Source organism: Oncorhynchus kisutch, unplaced genomic scaffold, assembly GCF_002021735.2.
Source record: "Oncorhynchus kisutch isolate 150728-3 unplaced genomic scaffold, Okis_V2 Okis01b-Okis20b_hom, whole genome shotgun sequence".
Classification (NCBI taxonomy): Eukaryota; Metazoa; Chordata; class Actinopteri; order Salmoniformes; family Salmonidae; genus Oncorhynchus; species Oncorhynchus kisutch.
Window position 1 is genome coordinate 1,458,828 of NW_022261978.1, and position 15,000 is coordinate 1,473,827.

At 45.0% G+C, this 15,000-nt stretch overlaps 1 protein-coding gene across 2 annotated transcripts in view; it reads right to left on the reverse strand.

Annotated features, from left to right (window-relative positions):
- lcor (ligand dependent nuclear receptor corepressor) overlaps window positions 1-15,000 on the reverse strand; it is an 83,552-nt gene that overhangs the window by 36,163 nt on the left and 32,389 nt on the right. For both annotated transcript variants that reach the window (XM_031811415.1, XM_031811414.1), the window contains exon 2: window positions 1-36. This exon is cut by the window's left edge and continues 30 nt beyond it. In XM_031811415.1, the coding sequence (XP_031667275.1) occupies window positions 1-36 (36 nt within the window). The remainder of the gene's footprint in view (window positions 37-15,000) is intronic.

A 15,000-nucleotide genomic window follows, 5' to 3' on the forward strand; every position in this document is an offset into this window, starting at 1 on the left:
CCGGCCCGAACAGCCCTTCCAAAATGCTTTCAAACCCTGCAGGGAAGACAGAGAGAACAACTAAGTACAGGACTCAGGTTTGTAGAAGACGGGGGAGCTCACATCCACTTAGTTCTACAGACAGACCCCACCCCCACACACTGGCTCACATCCACTTAGTTCTACAGACAGACCCCACCCCCACACACTGGCTCACATCCACTTAGTTCTACAGACAGACCCCACACACTGGCTCACATCCACTTAGTTCTACAGACAGACCCCACCCCCACACACTGGCTCACATCCACTTAGTTCTACAGACAGACCCCACACACTGGCTCACATCCACTTAGTTCTACAGACAGACCCCACCCCCACACACTGGCTCACATCCACTTAGTTCTACAGACAGACCCCACACACTGGCTCACATCCACTTAGGTCTACAGACAGACCCCACCCCCACACACTGGCTCACATCCACTTAGTTCTACTGACAGACCCCACCCCCACACACTGGCTCACATCCACTTAGTTCTACAGACAGACCCCACCCCCACACACTGGCTCACATCCACTTAGTTCTACAGACAGACCCCACCCCCACACACTGGCTCACATCCACTTACAGTTCTACAGACAGACCCCACCCCCACACACTGGCTCACATCCACTTAGTTCTACAGACAGACCCCACCCCCACACACTGGCTCACATCCACTTAGTTCTACAGACAGACCCCACCCCCACACACTGGCTCACATCCACTTAGTTCTACAGACAGACCCCACCCCCACACACTGGCTCACATCCACTTAGTTCTACAGACAGACCACACCCCCACACACTGGCGCACACACACACCTTGGCTTTAATTTTCTTTTCTTAAAAGCAAATCCCTTCTTTACCTAATATAACACTGTTAGCTAATGTCACTCACTTTTTATTAACTGTAAATACTGGATTCAGCTGTTGCTTGGCAACCCTGTGAAGTAACGCAAATACATATTGCAGTTTCCTCCCCCCCTCCTCTCCTCCACCCCACACCGTCCTTCTTCTCTCCCCCTCCCCCTCCCCCACCCTCTCCTCCCCCTCCATCCCCTCTCCACCCTCTCCTCCCCCTCCCCCTTCCTCTCCTCCCCCTCCTCTCCTCCCCCCCCCTCCCCACTCTCTCTAAAAGGAAAGAGGAGGAGAGGAGAAGAGGAGAAGAAACTGTTTGGTGAAGAAGCTGAGGAGTGAAGATGGGTATAAGAGGGTGAGAGGGGTTGGAGTAGAGAGGTGGGGGTGGTATATGGGGTTTGGGAGGGAGTGAGAAAGAGGAAGGAAGGGAGAGAGGGGGGTAACTCGACAGGAGGTTTTGTCCTTCAAGTCAAGCCTACTGTGATGCCAAAGGAAATGCGGGCAGATCAATACCACTTAAAATAAAAGTAGCTCGGTCTCCCTACCTCTCTTTCTACTTCGCTTTCTCTCTTTCTACTTCGCTCTCGCTCTCTCTCTTTCTCTTGCCCTCTCTCTCTCTTTCTACTTCGCTCTCGCTCTCTCTCTCACTCTCTCTCTTTCTCTTGCCCTCTCTCTCTCTCTTTCTACTTCGCTCTCGCTCTCTCTCTCACTCTCTCTCTTTCTCTTGCCCTCTCTCTCTCTCTCTTTCTACTTCGCTCTCGCTCTCTCTCTCACTCTCTCTTTCTCTTGCCCTCTCTCTCTCTCTTTCTACTTCGCTCTCGCTCTCTCTCTCTCTCTCTCTCTCTCTCTCTCTCTCTCTCTCTCTCTCTCTCTCTCTCTTGCCCTCTCTCCCTCTCTCTCTTGCCCCCCCCCCTCTCTCCATGCAGGTTAAGAGGCAGAGCTTCTGCTAAGAGGGAGATTAAACCAGCTTTTGGGAACAAGTTCATCTTAACCCTGGCTGTTATACATCCAGATCTGGACAAAGGTTTTTCAGATGGGGGGGGGGGGTTTGTTTATTAGCTTCTGCAGAAGAAGCAGCTGTTCTTCCTGGGGTCCACAAAAAACACCAAACAAGACAAGTAACAAAACACTGATACACAAGGACAGCCACACACACTGAAAATACAACCGTATAGAAACAACACAACTAAAACAATGGCATTAACAAGAGTACAAACAACACAACTAAAACAATGTCATTAATAAGAGTACAAACAACACAACTAAAACAATGTCATTAATAAGAGTACAAAAAACACAACTAAAACAATGTCATTAATAAGAGTACAAACAACACAACTAAAACAATGTCATTAATAAGAGTACAAACAACACAACTAATATAAAGAATGTGTGTGTGTGTGTGTGTGTGTGTGTGTGTGTGTGTGTGTGTGTGTGTGTGTGTGTGTGTGTGTGTGTGTCCTCACAGTCCCCGCCGCTCCATGAAATGTTGAATCTTTTTGTTCAGGTCATGTTGCTGTTCGTTTGAGGAATTAGAGATAGAAGGGATGTGTGATCATGGCTCTGTGTAATAATGTGTGTTGCTGTTTGTTTGAGGAATTAGAGATAGAAGGGATGTGTGATCATGGCTCTGTGTAATAATGGTGTGTTGCTGTGAATTCATCTTGGACATGGGGACTGAACACTGTTCAATGTTGTCATTTCACTTCTGGGTTTTTCCACTTTACTAGTAAAACAGTCTTGGAAATGATTGGTAATATCAAAAAGGATTTGTTATAAATGACCCGTCAACTTCAAAGAACGATGGAGATTCATGAGATTTTCTGCCCATGACATCATTTAAACACTCCCAAGTCTTTTCCCATTGTGGTTTAAGTAATTTATCTTGGTTTGGTGATGTCATTTATCTTGGTTTGGTGATGTCATTTCTTCTTCTTGTCTCAATTGACAGTATGCCAACCAATCAGCTGAGCAGCCTGGTTAGCCACCTCTTTTGCACCATTTCTGTGAACCAGAAAATGTTTCAATTCATCCTCATTCCAGATGGCTCTAACTAGAGGTCGACCGATTAATCGGAATGGCCGATTAATTAGGGCCGATTTCAAGTTTTCATAACAATCGGAAATCGGTATTTTTGGGCGCCATTTTTTTTTTTTACACCTTTATTTAATCTTTATTTAACTAGGCAAGTCAGTTATTAAGAACACATTCTTATTTTCAATGACGGCCTAGGAACGGTGGGTTAACAGCCTCGTTCAGGGGCAGAAAGACAGATTTCACCTTGTCAGCTCAGGGGATCCAATCTTGCAACCTTACAGTTAACTAGTCCAACGCAATAACGACCTGCTTCTCTCTCGTTGCATTCCACAAGGAGACTGCCTGTTACGCAAATTCAGTAAGCCAAGGTAAGTTGCTAGCTAGCATGAAACTTATCTTATAAAATACAATCAATCATAATCACTAGTTAACTACACATGGTTGATGATATTACTAGATATTATCTAGCGTGTCCTATGTTGCATATAATCTGACTGAGCATACAAGCATACAAGTATCTAAGTATCTGACTGAGCGGTGGTAGGCAGAAGCAGGCGCGTAAACATTCATTCAAACAGCACTTTCGTGCATTTTGCCAGCAGCTCTTCGTTGTGCGTCAAGCATTGCGCTGTTTATGACTTCCAACCTATCAACTCCCGAGATGAGGCTGGTGTGACCGAAGTGAAATGGCTGGCTAGTTAGCACGCGCTAATAGCGTTTCAAACTTCACTTGCTCTGAGCCTTGGGGTGGTTGTTTCCCTTGCTCTGCATGGCTAACGCTGCTTCGATGTGGTGGCTGTTGTCATTGTGTTGCTGGTTCGAGCCCAGGGAGGAGCGAGGAGAGGGACGGAGGCTATACTGTTACACTGGCAATACTAAAGTGCCTATGAGAACATCCAATAGTCAAAGGTTAATGAAATACAAATGGTATAGAGGGAAATAGTCCTATAATAACTATAACCTAAAACTTCTTACCTGGGAATATTGAAAACTCATGTAAAAAGGAACCACCAGCTTTCATATGTTCTCATGTTCTGAGTAAGGAACTGAAACGTTAGCTTTCTTACATAGCACATATTGCACTTTTACTTTCTTCTCCAACACTTTGTTTTTGCATTATTTAAACCAAATTGAACATGTTTCATTATCTACTTGAGGCTAAATTGATTTGATTGATGTATTATATTAAGTAAAAATAAGTTAATTCAGTATTGTTGTAATTGTCATTATTACAAATACATAGTTTTTTATTTTTTTATAAAAAATATATAAAAAAATAATAAATAAATAAATAAAATTAAAAAAAAAAATCGGTCGATTAATCGGTATCGGCTTTTTTGGTCCTCCAATAATCGGTATCGGCGTTGAAAAATCATAATCGGTCGACCTCTAGCTCTAACAGTTCTCAAAGTCCGTGTTTAAACAGCTGCTTGTCAACAATGGACATGAATCCTTTTACTAATAAATCCAGTGCTGCATCTGGATTCACTTCCTCATACACATCAAAACGTTTTGTATGAGCTCTTATAAATGACTATAGGCCCAACCCACTGTGACCTGTATGCTCTCGTTGGCTGGCCCTCGCTTCATATTTGTCGCCAAACCCACTGGCTCCAGGTCATCTACAAGTCTTTGCTAGGTAAAGCCCCGCCTTATCACAGTTCACTGGTCACCATAGCAGCACACACCTGCAGCACGCGCTCCAGCAGGTATATTTCACTGGTCACCCCCAAAGACAATTCCTCCTTTGGCCGCCTTTCCTTCCAGTTCTCTGCTGCCAATGACTGGAATGAACTGCGAAAATCGCTGAAGCTGGAGACTCTTATCTCCCTCACTAACTTCAAGCACCAGCTGTCAGAGCAACTCACAGATCATTGCACCTGTACATAGCCCATCTGTAAATTGCCCATCCAACTACCTCATGCCCATACTGTATTTATTTATTTATCTTGCTCCTTTGCACCCCAGTATCTGTACTTGCACATTCATCTTCTGCACATCTACCATTCCAGTGTTTAATTGCTATATTGTAATTACTTTGCCACTATGGCCTATTTATTGCCTTACCTCCCTTATCTTACCTCATCTGCACACACTGCACACACACTTTATATATACTTTCTACTGTATTATTGACTGTATGTATGAGCAAAGCTCTGCAACATTAGTGAAGATATGATCAATAAAAGTGGATGTCACAGATCCAACACCAGTGGTAGTGGATGCCACAGATCCAACGCCACTGCTAGTGGATGCCACAGATCCAACGCCACTGCTAGTGGATGCCACAGATCCAACACCAGTGCTAGTGGATGTCACAGATCCAGTGCTAGTGGATGCCACAGATCCAGTGCTAGTGGATGCCACAGATCCAACACCATTGCTAGCGGATGCCACAGATCCAACACCACTGCTAGTGGATGTCACAGATCCAACACCACTGCCAGTGGATGTCACAGATCCAACACCACTGCCAGTGGATGTCACAGATCCAACACCACTGCTAGTGGATGTCACAGATCCAACACCATTGCTAGTGGATGCCACAGATCCAACACCAGTGCTAGTGGATGCCACAGATCCAACACCAGTGGTAGTGGATGTCACAGATCCAACACCAGTGGTAGTGGATGCCACAGATCCAACACCAGTGGTAGTGGATGCCACAGATCCAACACCAGTGCTAGTGGATGCCACAGATCCAACACCAGTGCTAGTGGATGTCACAGATCCAACACCAGTGGTAGTGGATGCCACAGATCCAACACCAGTGGTAGTGGATGCCACAGATCCAACACCAGTGCTAGTGGATGCCACAGATCCAACACCAGTGCTAGTGGATGTCACAGATCCAACACCAGTGCTAGTGGATGCCACAGATCCAGTGCTAGTGGATGCCACAGATCCAACACCAGTGCTAGTGGATGTCACAGATCCAGTGCTAGTGGATGCCCCAGATCCAACGCCAGTGCTAGTGGATGCCACAGATCCAACACCAGTGCTAGTGGATGCCACAAATCCAACACCATTGCTAGTGGATGTCACAGATCCAGTGCTAGTGGATGCCACAGATCCAACACCAGTGCTAGTGGATGTCACAGATCCAGTGCTAGTGGATGCCACAGATCCAGTGCTAGTGGATGCCACCTTTCCAACACCATTGCTAGTGGATGCCACAGATCCAACACCATTGCTAGCGGATGCCACAGATCCAACACCACTGCTAGTGGATGTCACAGATCCAACACCACTGCCAGTGGATGTCACAGATCCAACACCACTGCTAGTGGATGTCACAGATCCAACACCATTGCTAGTGGATGCCACAGATCCAACACCAGTGCTAGTGGATGCCACAGATCCAACACCAGTGGTAGTGGATGTCACAGATCCAGTGCTAGTGGAAGCCCCAGATCCAACACCAGTGCTAGTGGATGCAACAGATCCAACACCAGTGCTAGTGGATGCCACAGATCCAACACCATTGCTAGTGGATGTCACAGATCCAGTGCTAGTGGATGCCACAGATCCAACACCAGTGCTAGTGGATGTCACAGATCCAGTGCTAGTGGATGTCACAGATCCAACACCACTGCTAGTGGATGCCACAGATCCAACACCACTGCTAGTGGATGTCACAGATCCAACACCAGTGGTAGTGGATGCCACAGATCCAACACCAGTGGTAGTGGATGCCACAGATCCAACACCAGTGGTAGTGGATGCCACAGATCCAACACCAGTGCTAGTGGATGTCACAGATCCAACACCAGTGCTAGTGGATGTCACAGATCCAACACCAGTGCTAGTGGATGTCACAGATCCAACACCAGTGCTAATGGATGCCACAGATCCAGTGCTAGTGGATGCCACAGATCCAACACCAGTGCTAGTGGATGTCACAGATCCAGTGCTAGTGGATGCCCCAGATCCTAACACCAGTGCTAGTGGATGTCACAGATCCAGTGCTAGTGGATGTCACAGATCCAGTGCTAGTGGATGCCACAGATCCAACACCAGTGCTAGTGGATGTCACAGATCCAACACCACTGCTATGCACTCTAGTTGGTTGAGTGGTAACCTGGGTCATATGACTCATGTAAACTTCATGCCTGGTTACAAAGAAGACTTCCTTTGATAACTCAAACCAACACTTCAAATAATATTTTTCCCAAATTGTTTTTGTATTGGTGGACACAGTAGGACGCAAACCCACAACCTTAATGTTGCAAGCACCAGGCCCTACCAACTGAGCCACATAGGGCCTAGATGGAATCAAATCAAAAGTGTATTTGTCACGTGCGCCGAATACAACAGGATACAACAATACAACAGGATACAACAACCTTACAGTGAAATGCTTACTTACAGGCTCTAACCAACAGGTATTAGAAGACCAGCCAAACATGAGCATGTCATTCTGTTCAGTTCCACACCAAATGAAATAACCTAAGATACGGAGGCTAAAATGGAAGGCACGGATCAAGACCTGTTTACCACAACTAAGACATTGGACAGCCATGCATACTGACGTAAGCAAACCACAGTTTGGGGTTTCTGAAGTGCCGGTTTGATTGAACATCAGCCCAAATGTACGTCCAAATGACCTCTATCGTATTGTAGCTGTAGAATGTTTTACACACACACACTCTCTCTCTCCCTCTCTCTCCACACACACAGAAGAAAATAAACAACATCTCCTCCACATCCCGGGAGGAATATAACAAGTCCCCATGAAGGCAATCAATTAGAGTCCAGGGAATGGAGTTACACACACAATCATACACCATGCAGCAAAAGACCTGCTCTAATTATGTTATTATCCTTTAGAGGAGGAGAAGAAGGGAAGACAGGGTAAAATGGAGGCGGAGACAGAGAGACAGAAGTTAGTTAACTTCCGCAGCACTTAGTTCTTAGTGTCATAGCCAGAGGACCATACTAAACAGACAGATTAGCATCTCACTAAACCTTTCTGAACTGAGAACCTAGCAGATCAAAAGAGCGCAGAAGATGAAGGCGTTTGGGGGGCGCTACACTGTGACAGACAAGGTTGTCACTCCTTTTTTATTCATACTGTCCTTTTCTTCCGCATTTCTTTTCTCACATTTTTCTATCATTCCTCTCCTCTCTCCCTCGGAAGCCTTTAATAGAGGGGCCGTCAGTCTCAGGGTGGTGAACAACAGTCTTAACGAGAAGCCAATCAATAACAATTATAGATGCGGCCAAGAAAGGGAGGAGAGGAGGAGAGGAAGAGAGGGGGTGGAGAGCAAGAGGAGGGGGAGGAGAGCAAGAGGAGGGGGGAGGAGAGCAAGAGGAGGGGGGAAGGGTGACTTAAGGAAGTGAGGAGAGGAAGAGAGGGGGAGGAGAGCAAGAGGAGGGGGGAGGAGAGCAAGAGGAGGGGGGAGGAGAGCAAGAGGAGGGGGGAAGGGTGACTTAAGGAAGTGAGGAGAGGAGGAGAGGGGGAGGAGAGCAAGAGGAGGGGGGAGGAGAGCAAGAGGAGGGGGGAAGGGTGACTTAAGGAAGTGAGGAGAGGAGGAGGAGAGCAAGAGGAGGGGGGAGGAGAGCAAGAGGAGGGGGGAAGGGTGACTTAAGGAAGTGAGGAGAGGAGGAGAGCAAGAGGAGGGGGGAGGGTGACTTAAGGAAGGGAGGAGAGGGGAAAGAGGGAGGGTGGTTCAATTTGTTCCAATTCCCACTAAAGCTCCAAGTTATTTAAAGACAAGTGGAGAGAGAGAGAGAGAGAGAGAGAGAGAGAGAGAGAGAGAGAGAGAGAGAGAGAGAGAGAGAGAGAGAGAGAGAGAGAGAGAGAGAGAGAGATGGAGTAAGAGAGATACACCACAGGTAACTTCAATATAGCTGTGAACAATCTGAGAGACAAGACAAGGCAAGAAGGGCCTTCTATGCCATCAAAAGGAACACAATTTGACGTCTTGCTCCCAGACAAACTAAACAACTTCTTTGCTCGCTTTGAGGACAATACAGTGCCACTGACACGGCCCGCTACCAAAACCTGTGGGCTCTCCTTCACCGCGGCCAACGTGAGTAAAACATTTAACCATGTTAACCCTTGCAAGGCGGCCAGCCCAGACTGCATCCCTAGCCTCATCCTCAGAGCATGCGCAGACCAGCTGGCTGGTGTGTTTATGGACATATTCAATCAATCCTTATCTCAGTCTGCTGTTCCCACATGCTTCAAGAGGGCCACCACTGTTCCTGTTCCCAAGAAAGCTAAGGTAACTGACCTAAATGACTATCGCCCCGTAGCACCCACTTCCGTCATCATGAAGTGCTTTGAGAGACTAGTCAAGTATCATATCACCTCCACCCTACCTGACACCATAGACCCACTCCAATTTGCTTACCACCCCAATAGGTCCACAGACGACGCAATTGCCATCACACTGCACACTGCCCTATCCCATCTGGACAAGAGGAATACCTATGTAAGAATGCTGTTCATTGACTACAGCTCAGCACTGTAGACCCTGGGTCTCAACCCCAGCCTTGTGCAACTGGGTCCTTGACTTTCTGACGGCCGCCCCCATGTGGTGAGGGTAGTAAACAACATCTCCACCCTGCTGATCCTCAACACAGGGACCCACAAGGGTGCATTCTGAGCCCTCTCCTGTACTCCCTGTTCACCCATGACTGCGTGGCCATACACGCCTCCAAATCAAATCATCAAGTTTGCAGACGACACTAGAGTGGTAGGCTTGATTACCAACAACAACGAGACGGCCTACAGGGAGGAGGTGAGGGCCCTCGGAGTGTGGTGTCAGGAAAATAACCTCACACTCAACCTCACAAAACAAAAGGAGATGATCATGGACTTCAGCAAACAGCAGAGGGAGCACCCCCCTATCCACATCGATGGGACAGTAGTGGAGAAGGTGGAAAGTTCCTTGGCATATACATCATGGACAAACTGAAATGGTCCACCTACACAGACAGCGTGGTGAAGAAAGCGCGGCTTGTCACCGAAAACACTCAAACTTTTACAGATGCAAAATCAAGTGGGCATCCTGTCGGGCTGTATCACCGCCTGGTACGGCAACTGCTCCGCCCACAACTGCAAGGCTCTCGAGGGTAGTGAGGTCTGCACAACGCATCACCGGGGGCAATCTACCTGCCCTCCAGGACACCTACAGCACCCGATGTCACAGGAAGGCCAAAAAGATCATCAAGGACAACAACCACCCTAGCCACTGCCTGTTCCCCCCCAAACCTCTATCATCCAGAAGGCGAGTTCAGTACAGGTGCATCAAAGCTGGGATTGAGAGACTGAAAAACAGCTTCTATCTCAAGGCCATCAGACATCACTAACATTGAGTGGCTGCTGCCAACATACTGACTCAAATCTCAAGCCAATTTAATAATAAAACATGTGATGTAATAAATATACCACCAGTCACTTTAAACAAGGCCACTTTATATAATGTTTACATACCCTACATTACTCATCTCATATGTATATACTGTACTCTATACCATCGACTGCATCTTGCCTATGCCGTTCGGCCATCGCTCATCCATATATTTATATGTACATATTCTCATTCATTCTTTTACACTTGTGTGTATAAGGTTTGTTGTTGTGAAATTGTTAGATTACTTGTTAGATATTACTGCATGGTCGGAACTAGAAGCACAAGCATTTCGCTACACTCGCATTAACATCTGCTAACCATGTGTATGTGACCAATAAAATTTGATTGGATTTAATATGGTCAAATCCGGAAACTATCATTTCGAAAACAAAAAGTTTATTCTTTCAGTGAAATGCGGAACCGTTCCGTATTTTATCTAACAGGTGGCATCCCCAAGTCTAAATATTGCTGTTACATTGCACAACCTTCAATGTTATGTCATAATGATGTATAATTCTGGCAAATTAGTTCGCCATGAGCCAGGGGCCCCATACTGTTGCATATACCCTGACTCTGTGTGCCATGAGCCAGGGGCCCCATACTGTTGCACTAACCCTGACACTGTGTGCCATGAGCCAGGGGCCCCATACTGTTGCATATACCCTGACTCTGTGTGCCATGAGCGCAACAGAAGTGACACAATTTCCCTAGTTAATATTGCCTGCTAAAATGTATTAATTTAAACTAAATACGCAGGTTTAAAAATATATACTTCTGTGTATAGAAAAGAAACAATTGTGTTTTTACTTGAAGGACCATTTGTTAAATCATCACCTGTTTGGCGAAGTAGGCTGTGATTCGATGTTAAATTAACAGGCACCGCATTGATTATATGCAACGCAGGACAAGCTAGTTAACCCCAGTAATATCATCAACCATGTGTAGTTAACTAGTGATTATGTTAAGATTGATTGTTTTTTATAAGATAAAGTTTAATGCTAGCTAGCAGCTTACCTTGGCTCCTTGCTGCACTTGCGTAACAGGTGGTCAGCCTGCCACGCAGTTTCCCCGTGGAATGCAATGTAATCGGAGTCCAAAAATTCTGATCACTGATTGTTATGAAAACTTGAAATCGGACCTAATTAAATCGGCCATGCCTATTAATCAGTCGACCTCTAATTTCTTTATGGAGCAACAAACTAGAGAGTAAATACAGGACCATTTATTTATGGAGCAACAAACTAGAGAGTAAATACAGGACCATTTCTTTATGGAGCAACAAACTAGAGAGTAAATACAGGAGCATTTCTTTATGGAGCAACAAACTAGAGAGGAAATACAGGACCATTTCTTTATGGAGCAACAAACTAGAGAGTAAATACAAGACCATTTCTTTATGGAGCAACAAACTAGAGAGTAAATACAAGACCATTTCTTTATGGAGCAACAAACTAGAGAGTAAATACAGGAGCATTTATTTATGGAGCAACAAACTAGAGAGTAAATACAGGACCATTTCTTTATGGAGCAACAAACTAGAGAGTAAATACAGGACCATTTATTTATGGAGCAACAAACTAGAGAGTAAATACAAGACCATTTCTTTATGGAGCAACAAACTAGAGAGTAAATACAAGACCATTTCTTTATGGAGCAACAAACTAGAGAGTAAATACAGGAGCATTTATTTATGGAGCAACAAACTAGAGAGTAAATACAGGAGCATTTATTTATGGAGCAACAAACTAGAGAGTAAATACAAGACCATTTATTTATGGAGCAACAAACTAGAGAGTAAATACAAGACCATTTATTTATGGAGCAACAAACTAGAGAGTAAATACAGGAGCATTTCTTTATGGAGCAACAAACTAGAGAGTAAATACAGGAGCATTTCTTTATGGAGCAACAAACTAGAGAGGAAATACAGGAGCATTTCTTTATGGAGCAACAAACTAGAGAGGAAATACAGGAGCATTTCTTTATGGAGCAACAAACTAGAGAGGAAATACAGGAGCATTTATTTATGGAGCAACAAACTAGAGAGTAAATACAAGACCATTTCTTTATGGAGCAACAAACTAGAGAGGAAATACAGGAGCATTTATTTATGGAGCAACAAACTAGAGAGGAAATACAGGACCATTTCTTTATGGAGCAACAAACTAGAGAGGAAATACAGGAGCATTTCTTTATTTTCTTCTTAAAAGAGATGGAGCAAACTTAATAAAGCATATTGCCTGAAAGAGAAACATGTTTTGTGTTTTTTTAAACGGTCACAGAATAGAGAAAAGGTTACCTACGACTGGGGCTGATAAATTTTGCTCTTCACCACAACACACAAACAGTAGCCCCTTTGTCAATCGACAAGGTCGTCAAAACCATCAATTGAAAAACTAATTCAAAACTCCTTCAAAACTATCTCTGTTCAGAGAGCATGTACAGCTTATTTCAGCCACGAGTCCATTCACTTCAGACGGTTCTAGAACCATAACTTCTCAGAACCTTCTCCTCCTCCTTCTAACGTCTATTTACACATTCTGGAGAATTCCTGACAATAGGGTCAATACATTACGGAATGTTAGATTAGTGCGGAGCCACAATGCACAGCGAGGATTCCACAGAATATCAGAAGTATGACCTTGCCCTTAGTGTAGACCATGGTCAGGTAGCTTCGCATTCACTCACAAAAACCCTCAATACACCTTTTTAAAAGTAGTAATTGCAGTCTTTTTCCAAAGCATGTTCCTTCTTTCTGTTTGGGGAATAGAGGATGGAGGCATTGAATCTGTAGAAACTGTAGAATCTCATAGAATCTTTAGAATCTCATAGAAAACTGTAGAATCACTAGAATCACGATTGTACTGTTTTTTGTTCATTCAGTACCTTGGGCTCACTCAGAGGCGTTGCGATTCACCGCCGTGGGCAGAACAGAACGGAGGACACCTTCTGTTGATGTTTAGCTGCGGCGCCCGGCGAGGAAGTGGTCGACGGGGTCATGGGTATTTTACCCAAACATTTCAGAGATGGCAAGGCGAGCAGGCGGGAGAAAATGGTTGTGGATTTGAGATGTGTGAAACGTGCGGACGTCCAACTCTTTCTATTGAAAAGTGACAGCAACACATAACACGAGGAGTAACTACAGAGATGGGGGGGGGGGGGGTTATCAATTCAGAGAAAACCCACAAAACTTTAACACAATAACAGAATATTAAACAGAGTTTACGGTCGACGTTTGGCAGAGATATAGGTCTATAAAATATACAACTAAATGATACTTAACGCAAAGCTTTAGGAGAAAAAGCAGGACACTTTCAAAGATAGCAAGAAGAGAAGTAGCGGGTTCATTTCAGCTGTGTTGCCTGTGCAGACAGAGTTCATTTCAGCTGTGTTGCCTGTGCAGACAGAGTTCATTTCAGCTGTGTTGCCTGTGCAGACAGAGTTCATTTCAGCTGTGTTGCCTGTGCAGACAGAGTTCATTTCAGCTGTGTTGCCTGTGCAGACAGAGTTCATTTCAGCTGTGTTGCCTGTGCAGACAGAGTTCATTTCAGCTGTGTTGCCTGTGCAGACAAGAGTTCATTTCAGCTGTGTTGCCTGTGCAGACAGAGTTCATTTCAGCTGTGTTGCCTGTGCAGACAGTGTTCATTTCAGCTGTGTTGCCTGTGCAGACAGAGTTCATTTCAGCTGTGTTGCCTGTGCAGACAGAGTTCATTTTTATAATTTAACTAGGTAAGTCAGTTAAGAACAAATTCTTGTTTACAATGATGGCCTACAAAGATTGTTCAATCTAACTCCTAAATTGAGAACAACATTATTTTAGAACACCCACAATGTGACTGCCAATACCATGTCACTCTTAATCACTAAACGCCCACACACTCCAAAATCCTGAGCGACGCGGTGAGCTGATCAGGAACAAAGGAGGAGTTTAGAAAGAAAGGAAAACAAAACAATGATTAGTAATTGTAAAAAAAAAGACATGTTTTCTATTCTAGGTGAGAGAAAAGTAGGATTTATACATAACGATAATTGTTTTTCATAATTAATCAGATGTGTTTTGTATGCCAGACTGCGAGCGAAGCCACAGAATGTACACCAAATTATTATTTTTTGTCATTAATTTAAAATGTCCCTTCAAATGACCAATTGGATATGACAATAGGGGTAAAAAAAGGGGGGGGGGTATTTCTGTATTTAAAAAAAAAATATGCCCATTGAAAGACAAAACTGATTGTGATTGACAACGGAGGGTTTTGCACATTAGTTGTTTTAGAACATTCTATAATGTTGCTTAGTGACACCAGACTCGATCGTTCCATATCTATGAATGAGACCCACCCTGCCCCCTCTATGAATGAGACCCACCCTGCCCCCTCTATGAATTAGACCCACCCTGCCCCCTCTATGAATTAGACCCACCCTGCCCCCTCTATGAATGAGACCCACCCTGCCCCCTCTATGAATGAGACCCACCCTGCCCCCTCTATGAATGAGACCCACCCTGCCCCCTCTATGAATGAGACCCACCCTGCCCCCTCTATGAATGAGACCCACCCTGCCCCCTCTATGAATGAGACCCACCCTGCCCCCTCTATGAATGAGACCCACCCTGCCCCCTCTATGAATGAGACCCACCCTGCCCCCTCTATGAATGAGACCCACCCTGCCCCCTCCATGAATGAGACCCACCCTGCCCCCTCCATGAATGAGACCCACC